Raw genomic sequence first — 11153 nt, 5'->3', positions numbered from 1 at the left:
GTTTTTGAAGAATTTCTTGGCATCCCCACCTTTCGTTGATTTCTATTATCTTGATTTATTTGTGCTTGACTGTTCTACATAAGTCCCAATTAATATGTTTATATTTGCTGTTGGTGGATTATGAAGTGTGTCAAACGTAAATACTTTCACAAGTTCAGTCGCAATACTTTTTGAGAAGCTTTGAATGGTATGGATCCATAATAAATGTCTAAGCGTCATTCCTATATCCGTTTATGGAGTGAGTACTTGAATTGAAATAGAGTTGGGGCCGTAGGGGTACATCTTTTAGTTTATGATTGTGCCAATTTTTGTTGCATGTTTTTGAATGCGTAGTCTTTTAAAAATACTAAACTTGAAGATGGCACCACTATGACATTGCACTACATTTATTTGGGTAAACAGTTGGTAGTATTATCGAACTTACAGATAATAAGATTTGAACAATTCTCTTTAGCATCATATTCATTACATGATTAATGAAACTTGAGATTATGGCTAATTTAAGTATAGTAAAAGCCAAAATGTGCAAACATTGGCCTATTCTTGTAGCTGACCCTATGTGTTTGATACAAAACTGAAGTAGTCATATAAGTTCTAATTAGCTTTTTGTTTCTGGTTAACGAGCTCAAATTTAGAATAATGATCTCTGTCTGTCCCCCAAAGCCTCTGTTCTTCCTCCCTAAAGCATGAATGATTATTAAAAAATACTCCAAGTGAAGTATATAATTGGGACTGCATTTTAAAGTGGTCAATTTTCTACCATTACTTAATATTGAATAAATATCTATTATCGTCAAAAGTAAAGTGAGAGTGTACAAGTTGTAAAATTGTGAAAGAGGATTGATGCTTATTTGTTATTAAGAGACTATATAATATGAAGAACTGAGGAACCTTGAGGTTGTTTGGCTTCTAATGAAAAGTGTGAGCTGATGGAAATTTGTATATGATGTGCATTCTTGATGAAAGACGTGCTAATATTGCACAATGATCATTTGTCTATTAAACTTCTTCGTTGGTTGTTCAACCACGATGTCTATCAGTCTATGTTTGTTTTTTTTTTTTTTTTTTTTTATAATTTTTTTACAGCTAGTCTATGTTTGTTTACTCATTATTCTCATTTTCTGGCAGAAAACTGAGGGAGATTCTCACTTAAACTGACGTAGATTCGGAGTCTTCGAGTTTCTTTGATTGTTTTTTGGGAAATAAATGTATATTGCACTCAAAGTGAATTTGTTTGTCCTGTATAGCTAGCCTTGACATCAAGTACAATCTTGCTCATGAACTTCTTGTATTAGACTATCAATTGTTATCCTTGCTTTCAGATTATGTCATATGTATTAGACTATCAAATGTTATCCTTGCTTTGAGATTATGTTATATGCAATCTTGCTTAGTTGAGAACTTGGGATTCTGTTAAATATTGTACAATCTTGTTGATTGAGTTCAGGCAAGCTGTCATTTGTTTGGTCATGGTGTGATGTTGACTGTGGAACATGTAATTTGCTTTAGTATTTTCTCCGTCCAATATGAATTGTCATATTGATGGTGTAATTTAATAAGCTTTTACTCATATATACTTTCTCTGTTTCTATTCAGTTGATGAATTTAGACATATATTAAGGAGATGAGAGAGAATAATATCGCAACCGGGGTACACTAAAAAACCAAGGTATAAAACTTACCCAAAAAAGAAACATGTAAACTAAATATAAACTTTCTAAAAATGAATACGTGTCAACTAAAAAAACGGAGTTAAGTAGTTTCTAAAGTGTTCAAAATCATTAAAGACGAGTGAGAGAAAGAGAAAGCTAAGGGAAGGATAAACAAAGTAGAGCAAGAAGAGAACATTCGACAATTAATTTGCACAAGCTTATTTTAACAATCAATCAATGTTACCAATTAACCACCGTGGCGGTGTGACAATATGAGAAAGTCAACTAATTAGTAGTACCTTTAGAATAAAAATTTCAACACAACGATAGAATCGTGTAAGATTCATGAGAAAATAAATTTTTTTTAATGTTTGTAAAACAATAGTAATACTTAGTTTTAGAGAAAGAGAAAGAGAGAGAGAGAGAGTGTGTGGGGAGGGAAGCAGGAGGAGTAAGACAGAGCAAGAGAGGGAGATGAAGAGAGAAAAAGAGGACGATATAGTTGAGAGGGAAATGGAGAGAGGGGAGAAATAGAGAAAAAAAGAGGATGTGAGCTATAGAGGGGCCAATGAGAGAAGGAGAGGAAAGAGGAAATCAAGAAAGAAAATGACTGAAAGAAAAAGAAAGAGGAGCAATGAAAGATAGAAATGACAGTCCGAAAAAAGAGAAAGGGTATGCCACGAAAGGAAAGGGGTCGCAAGAGAGAGAGACAGGGATCGGGAGAGAACGTGGGAGAAAAAGAAGGGCTGGGAAGGAGTTGGGAGAAGAGAGAGAGAAAGAGGGGCTGGGAGAAGAGAAAGAAGGAAACTAATCCCTCTAGAAGAAGAGAAAGAGGGAAATTGATCCCTCTCTCTCTCTCTCGACTTCTCTATATCTACATGCATCTTTCTTCTGATCTGTCTCTTTCACTTTCAACTTTCAAAATTTATTTTATACAACATTCTCAATAAGTGTTTGTATTATATACAAAATGTTTATCCTTAAATTAGGAGTCTAACACCTATTTGTCTATGTTCATTTTACTTTGAGTAATGGTTGGTATTTTACATTAAATTGATGTAAGCAGCTTCCCTTTTACCAATCCTCTAATCGCACACCCATGGGTCAATCCTCCAATTGTCGTGATCGCACCATCTAGTTTGTCAATCCTCCAATCACCTTGATCGCACCACCCAATTTGCCGATCCTCCAATTGCATGATCGCAACACCCAATTTGCTAATCCTCCAATCGCCTGATCGCACCACCCAGTTTGTTGATCCTCCAATCGCCCTAATCGCACCACTCAGTTGGGGGAAATTAGCTACGATTGAAGATGAACAATTTGAGTTATTTTTTGGTACAAGACCTTTTAAGTTCAATTGTATGGTAATTTTAGTTCGGGACATTTTGGGTATCGGGTCTGTTCGGGTCAATTTCGGATGTCAGGTTTGTTCGGGTCGATTTCGGGTATCGGGTCTATCCGAGTCAAACATTTTGGGTCAATTTCGGGTTGGATCAACTTCGGGTCAGGTCAGTCGGGTGTCGGGTGAACTCCATTTTCAGGTCTATTCGAGTCGAACATTTCGGGTTGGATCAACTTCGGGTCAGGTCAGTCGGGTGTCGGGTCAACTCCATTTTTGGGTCGAGTCTGGTCAATTTTGAATTCGGGTAAATGTTTTTGGGTCAATTTCAGGTCATAAGTCGGATCATATGATTTGGGTCAGGATTGTCAGGCCTAATATTTAGCACCTACGCGAACCCTAAAAGGGCCCATATACCCCCAAAGCCCAAACCAGAATACCCTAAATCAATCCCTCAAAATCCACCGCCCCTCTGTCCCTCCTCAGCTCCTCTCTCCACTGTCTTTCTCTCTCCTCAAAATTCAACCCAAACCCCAATGCCCCAATCTCTCTTCAATTCTCTTTCATCTTCTCTATCAGATCTATCCTCCAATGAAACAATTGAATATTTTATTTTCCTAAAAAATCCTTATTTTCCATATTCAACGCAATGCAATGCCACCACTCCTTCTTCCCCAGATTCTCACTCTCTCTCCACCGTCATCACCGCCCCCTCTTCAGCCTCCATTCCATCAGAAAATCAAACCCTAATCCCAGAATTCTCCTAACAATGTCACTCTCTTCTTCATCTTCTTCAATTTCAGAGGAAGAACTCAAACAACAACAAAAATCCCACCATTTACAAACCCTACAATACCATCAACAAACCAAACACCATTTCACCAAATACGCAAAAGGGCCGGGTCGTTTAGATTGGGCGAATCAACCCAACCCGTTTCGAAGATACATAATACATTGATGCTCCATTAATTCCTCTCCAACATTTCCCAATTGAAGAAGCTGAAGAGCAATTGATAGAGCGAGTTTTTTGGGTGATTTTTGTGGTGGACTTGCTTGTCGGTGGGTTTTCCAGGTGGGGCTAGGATGATTTTAGGTGTGCGAGGGTTACACGGTGGTCTTGGTGGCTGAGGGTGGTCGTTGTGTCGACGACTATTTTCTAACCACCGAGCAAACCACAGCACGGGCGGTTGTCGTTGTGTCGATGGCTATTTTGGGTGTTTTTTTGGGCTTGGGCGGCTTGGGCTTTTGTATTAATTTAAATTTATTTGGGCTTGGGTTTTAAATGAGCCTCTTTCATGATTTGGGCTTGGGCGGCTTGGGTTTTGTATTAACTTAAATTTATTTGGGCTTGGGCTTTAAATGAGCCTCTTTCATGATTTGGGCTTGGGCTTTTGTATTAATTTAAATTTATTTGGGCTTGGGCTTTAAATGAGCCTCTTTTATGATTTGGGCTTGGGCTTTAAATGAGCCTCTTTCATGATTTGGGCTTGGGCTTCTACATTAACGGTAAACCGGTTTATTTTTTTTCTTTTTCTTTTGGGAAATCGGAAAAACCGGTTTCATTTTTTTGATTAGTATAAATAGTTTATCTGCTTAAGTTCATCAAATGTTCATTGTTTTCTTTCACAGTTCAACCCATTCCATTATTTTTCTTCTTGATTTTGCTTCTAAAATGTCTCTTCCCTGTGAAAGTTGCTCTAAAGTCCATGGATTTCTTGATTGTGAAACCTACTCTACTTGGTTAAGAGATAAGGTCAATTACGAAGGGTTTTGATCGGTTGAATGTCCCATCTGCATGATAAAAACTGGGTTTCAGTGTCCCATTAACAGTAGATTCTACTGCATTGAATGTAATAATCACTTTTGCAGGTAAATGTCTATCTTTTTCAATTTTGATTCTTGTTTTTTTTTTTGTTTTGTTTTGTTGTTGTATCTTTTTCAATTTTGATTCTTGTTTTTTTTTTTTTTTTTTTTTTTTTTTTTTTTTTTTTTTTTTTGTTTTGTTGTTGTTTTTAATGAATTAAGGTGTTGAATTTCCAGCATATGCATGAAAAGATTGAAGAGTAAAACTAGAAGGAATACTGTCAACAGTGAGATCAGTGAGGAGCCTCCTCATACATGTGAAGAGGTTAAAATTATTAACTTAATTTCCCTATATTTTGGCTTAATTTGTGTAATTTCTTGATAATTTAGTTACTTTTTGCAGACTGAATTTACCCAGAAGAGAAAAATCATCAGGAATTTATCCACTCGATTTTTTAGCTATTACAAGGCATGGGAAAACTTTGACAAGGTAATTTTTCTTGGAGTATAAAATTGCATACTGTTATTTTTCTGTGATTGTTCTTGGAGTGTTGGGTAATTGATCTTGGATATTTTCATATTTTCTGTCAGGAAATGTTTGAATTGAATTCGGATATGGCTGTTATTCAGAGTTTGCCGGAATCGGTTGGGTTTTTTCCTGTTGAAATAAACAACCTCAGTAGCTACCTTACTTTGGTAACATTTTTACTAATTTCTTTATTATGTTGTTTTTTTTTTTTTCTTTCTAAGTATTAATTTATTTTATTTTATTTTTATGTATTAGGTGACACAATCACTAGATATTTTGAAATCTTCATACATATTTGCATACTATCACCAAAGACTGCAAGGGGAGAAAGATGTTAACAAGCTGCAATATGAAATAGAGAAATGCTGTATGTCCATTGTTGATCTTGTGAGAAGTTTGTCTGCTGTTGATATGAAGGCGGAAGACGTTAAGAAACTCTGGATCTTACTTGAGAATCAATGACAAGAAATAAAGGATGCAACTTCGACATTAATAGATTTGCTGCAAGGAAATGTGGGGGAAGGTATAATTTAATCAGTCATCACTGGTTTTAGGCTTATTTAATTAAAACATATTTTAAACTGTATACATAATTATTTCAGGATTGTCCAAAGGAGCATCGACTTGAAGGAACAACTTGGTTGGAGAATAGCATTTGTTTAAAACATTGATGGCTGAATTTTGTAATATGTTGTAATTGAATTCGTAGTTGGTTGATTGTAATTGCGCTGGAGAATAGCATTTTTTTGAAACATTATTGCTGAATTAGTTATCCGTTGTAGCCTCTTAATTGAATTCTTTTGCTGGTTTATTGTAATTACGCTGGATTTTGTATCCATTAATGCGATGTTGAAGCTGTAAAGATTTTTTTAATACTTTTCGTTGCTTCATATTTCAATGAATGTGCTTTTGTTCTTACTTACATCTGATGTCAATTTAATTGCATTATTTGGTTTGAAGTTGTCATATTGCTTCGTATGCTGTCTCTTAATTTTGTTCTGCTGGTTGTATAACTAAAGAATCAGTCAACAACCAGGGAATTAAGCTATTAGGTCTTTGAATTCGGTTTTCTGGTCTGATTCAAAGTCTTAAACTTGCCACTCCTGGTTTCAGACGAGCGTGAATACAATAAGAGATATTCCAACTACAAGGTAATGTACACTAGCTGCCTTTGAAAGTTTAAAACTACTGCTTGCTATCACTTGGTAGGGAAATAGAATGGAATTGTTGGCCTTTCTTTTGTCTTCTTTTTATTGTTGCATGCTCATGATTGAGAAATAGGAATGCTTAATCTATCTCCATTTGTTAAATCAATTTAAATATTATTATGAAATCTGTAGCATTAGGCTTAAGCTGTATACCTCTTCACCTCAGCTCCTCTCAATAGCTCCTTGATGCTTTAGTTAATTTTACAGGGTTTTAGCTTTTATAGAAGTTAACAGAATTTTGATTTTTGATAGATTTTTTTTAAATTTACAAGTTGTTTGCATATTTGAATATAGAATCTCAGCCGCGTCGGAACAGCAGCAGCTACCCAGCAATGAGAGCACCCCTTGCCAGGTGCCAGTGGGCCAAATGTCATCAGATGAGCTGTGGTAATGTTTTTATTCATTTATAATATTAGCGAATATCAATTTTTCAATCCAATTATGTCAGTAAAGTCAATATAAGCTTCTGCTATCGTTTTAGCAGCTATGGTGATGGATCATCCAGGGCCAAGCTTACTGTTATTGCATGTTATTGTTGGTCAGGAGGAAGCTTCTGAAGAGACTGTAGAGAGGTTGCAATCGACAGGAAGTAAGCAGGACCTTGCTCTCTTATGGATACACAGTTAGGTTTTTGCAATACAATTGCTCTGTAACACCTCTTGTCAAAGTTGAGGATTCAAGGACTCTGGATGTAGCATATGATATGGACCTAAGTTTCCTGGCAGGACCAGCTAACCGAGGTATGTTTGGATTCTCATTGATATGTTGATTCGTACATCAGTTTGGTGATGTTGGGAATGACATACGGCTATCTGTTTCTGTTTCTATCCATGGGTTTCTTTGCTTAAATAGATTACCTGTCAACATGTTGGTTTCCAATTTGGAGAATTTATACCCTTTTTTTTTTTATTTTTTTTTATTTTTATTTTAGATTATGGGATTTTTTGGGGAAATTGAAAGAAACTCGAGTTTGGTTGTATAAGTTGGATCATTGATTACTACTAACAGCAAATTTTTGTTTTTCTTACCTATAAATTTATAGTATTTAGAATTGTGATTGTTCCTTTTATTAATAAAATGAAAGTCAAAATAGCAATAAAATCTAAGGACACTTGATATTTATCCAATAAAAAAGCATACGTTCTGTATACTGAATGTGATTTTTATCTCTTTATGCATTTGAAAATTTTGATTAGTTTAATTTTGGGGCATCAAACTGTTGACTGTGGTTGATGTTAGTGTTTGATGATAGTTGATTATCCTTTCATTTGCTATGTTTAATGATTGATTTGAGGTAGGCCTTAGTATGATTCATAAGAGTTGAGATTGAGCCTTTGAAATGTTTGTTTTTATTCTCAGTAGTGATGAGGATTATTTTCTTAGTCTTTAATGGTGCAGGTGGGTTAGGATGGTGATTATGGTAGTACTGAGGGTTGGATAATGCCTACATGCCCTTGAGTGATCTGGTAAAGGAACTGGTGGAAATTTATGATCTTTATAATCCTTGAGGGGAGAGATTGGGTATAAGGAAACCAGGAGTTTAGGGTAACACAACTCATGAACCAGTAAATTATGAGCAAGCATCTCAATATGAAGAATGGAGAGCTGCTATGAAAGAAGAAATTCTCATGATTGAGAAAAATCAAACTTGGGAATTACAATATAAACCACCTAACAAAGATGTCATTGGTGTAAAGTGGCTATTCAAAACAAAACTCAGATCCAAATGGCTCAATTTAGAAGCACAAAGCCAGGTTGGTAGTGAAAGGATATTCACAACAATTCGGCATCGATTATAATGAGCCTCCAGGTTTTGTAGTGAAAGGTAAAGAAGATAAAGTATTGAGGCTAAAGAAAGCTCTATATGGGCTCAAGCAAGCTCCACGAGCATGGTATAGTCGAATTGATGGTTACTTTATTCAACGAGGATTTAAAAGAAGTCCTAATGAAGCAACATTATACATAAAAACGGACGGGGCTAATGTCATAATCTTATCACTTTATTTGGATGATCTAATCATTACAGGAAACAATCCAACTATGATAGAAGCATTTAAGCAAGACATGATGAAGCAATTCGAAATGACTGATCTTGGTCTAATGAATTATTTTCTTGGCATGGAGATTAAGCAAACAGAAGATGGAATTTTTATAAGTCAAAAGAAATATGCTGAAAACATCTTAAGAAAGTTTAAGATGGAAAATTGCAAACCAGTGTCCACCCCTTTAGCTCAGAATGAAAAGTTAAGCAAGGAAGATGATTCTGAAGATGCTGATGTCAAACAATATAAAAGCATAATTGGAATTTTATTAAGACCAGATATGATGTATGCAGTAAGCATGCTAGCAAGGTTTATGCAGAAACCAAGCCAGACACACTTACAAGCGATCAAGAGAGTTCTTCGCTATCTAAAAGGAACCTCGGATTATGGAATATGGTACAAGCCCATCAAAAATTCTGAACTAGTTGGATTTTCAGATAGCGATCCGATTGGGCTGGATCCATAGATGATATGAAAAGCGCCGCCATTCGATTTATTGACCTAGAGCCAACCTCCTCCGTTCGTCAACCTCCATGGATGTTGCGCTTCATAAAGGTACGGGAATAGGTTTGGGAATTGGGTTTAGGGCTTGAGGGTTGGGTTTAAGGACAGGAATGCGGTCGCCAGAGATGAATGGGGGAGGTGGTCTCCGACCACTTGAAGGTGGAGGGGGCTGGGTCGGGGGGAAAAGGGAGGGTTAGTGGTTTTGGGGGGTCATGTGCAAATCACGTGGTCGAGTCAACCCCGGAAAACAAGGTTAAAGTCTATTTTCCGAGGAAAGGTGTGGCCTTGCAAAAAAATTTAGATTAAGGTGTGTTTTTGCGAAAAAAAAAAATTATAAGGTGGTTTCCTGCAAAAAGGTGGTTATAAGAGGTGGTTTAATGCAAAATTTCCATAAGGACTTTTACATTATTCCCTTAATCTTCTTTGACCATCATTTATGATTTATACATTAGGAAAAATATAATCATGTGGGATCTAGTTAGATTCGTATCGAACTCTACTTTTCAAATATCAAATTTTTATAATTTTTACAAAAATATATATATATATATATTACTGATATACGAAAAATATATCACACATATATTTTTCTATATCTCATATTTCTAACAGATATACATATTTGTGATATCTTAGATTCTTAGGATATAATAATGTTATCTATTGATAGTATTAGAATATTATCTTGTTATAATTCCTAGTTTTATTAGTGTTACGTTGAGTTGTTATGTATAAATAGTGTATTGATTGATGATAACTAACAATGACAAGTTTTGCTATTAAACCTATGCTCTACCCCAAAACTATCAAGCATAATTACTCGATTGAATAATGTCGTGGCCATCGTATGATGTTAAGAAGTTATTGTCACCCGATGATCTAGGCGTTAAAATACCTTGCAACCATAATCAATTTTTGCCTTGTTCTTCTTCCTCAAAAGATTTTCAAAATTCGACTAATCTTTGAGAACCACGAACGCTTAATTTATCATAATAAGAATGGTGAACAATTATTGAGTTTACGCTATTTACATAGCAAGAAGTACCTCTATGCTAATCCTTTTTGCTGTAGTTGCCTGATTGATATCGTAAATTTTCTGCGTGACAGTTATTTTGATAAAGGCATGTATTTTACAATTGAAGAATTGAGGCCAGAGATAGAACGTCTTAACAACGAGGCATGGGATAAATTACAACAGTTCAAACAACAAGAGGATACAGATGATGTTGAGATGATATATGATTACAAAACCACTTTTATCAATTTAACTCGTAACAAGTTTTGTAATGCAGACGAGTTTAGAGCGTGGACCGTTGCCGGTAACCATGTCTATCGCTATAGAGGATCAGTTATAAAGGGATTGGTAAAGGTTATCACTGAAAAGGAAGAGCTCGACCCGTTAAATTTTTTGAAGCCGTGGACATTCGATAACAACGCTGATAAATATCTTTTTTGGAATAAGTTACCGAATATCAACTATATTGATAAAACTTGTGCGATTTGTCTTGAAGAATTGTTAAGGTCGGACATTCAAATGTATGATTGCGAGGCTTATTCTAATCGTAATATTCGTAATTGCTTGTTGGCAGTTGAAGAGTCGCTTGGATCGATTGTGAAGTTGCCGTGCAACTTGCATATGTTTCATGAGCCTTGTATTCTCAAATGGCTTTATGAAAATCCATTTTGTCCAATGTGCCACATTCATATTGATGTGCCGTATCGTATTAGTCCAAATTTGAGATTACAAGATTTGTGATTTATAAAGAAATATTACAAGTTTCATTTGTCCTATAGGTCATACAAAGTATATGATATCAATAAAAATTTCTTTTATCTTTGTATTGCACTATTGCTGTACAACATACTTTTTTTTTTTTTTTTTTTTTTTTTTTTTTTTTTTTTTTTTTTTTTTTTGCGCTATACTTGTGTTAGTGGCCTGCGTAAGTGCCTAGTGTAAATAATTTGAACTTAAATTTTTTCTTACTTGAGAGATACATATTGTAGTATTTATATATGAGCGCATTAGTGCATAGGTATGTTAATAATGTAATCACAAATGCTAGATTCAGTTTA

At 35.2% G+C, this 11153-nt stretch overlaps 1 protein-coding gene across 1 annotated transcript; it reads left to right on the top strand.

Annotated features, from left to right (window-relative positions):
- Window positions 1-4036: 4036 nt before the first annotated feature.
- On the top strand, window positions 4037-6284 carry LOC110706495. Its single transcript, XM_021884413.1, has 6 exons — window positions 4037-4863; window positions 5035-5122; window positions 5201-5287; window positions 5389-5493; window positions 5582-5849; window positions 5929-6284. Exons 1-5 carry the CDS (start codon window positions 4790-4792, stop codon window positions 5786-5788), a joined length of 561 nt encoding a protein of 186 aa, XP_021740105.1. The 5' UTR covers window positions 4037-4789; the 3' UTR covers window positions 5789-5849; window positions 5929-6284.
- Window positions 6285-11153: the final 4869 nt, after the last annotated feature.

Source organism: Chenopodium quinoa, unplaced genomic scaffold (genome assembly GCF_001683475.1).
Source record: "Chenopodium quinoa cultivar QQ74 unplaced genomic scaffold, ASM168347v1, whole genome shotgun sequence".
In the NCBI taxonomy this organism is placed as follows: domain Eukaryota; kingdom Viridiplantae; phylum Streptophyta; class Magnoliopsida; order Caryophyllales; family Amaranthaceae; genus Chenopodium; species Chenopodium quinoa.
The sequence above is the reverse complement of the archived record's forward strand: the minus strand, read 5'-3'. Positions and strand labels throughout refer to the sequence as shown.

What these genes read in the sequence shown, in the direction of transcription:
- LOC110706495 (XM_021884413.1), top strand. Translation starts at nt 4,790, where the DNA reads ATGATAAAAACTGGGTTTCAGTGTCCCATTAACAGTAGATTCTACTGC. An exon ending in CTCCTCATACATGTGAAGAG is followed by an intron (nt 5,123 to 5,200) that starts GTTAAAATTATT and finishes TACTTTTTGCAG; the next exon opens with ACTGAATTTACCCAGAAGAG. An exon ending in TCAGTAGCTACCTTACTTTG is followed by an intron (nt 5,494 to 5,581) that starts GTAACATTTTTA and finishes TTTATGTATTAG; the next exon opens with GTGACACAATCACTAGATAT.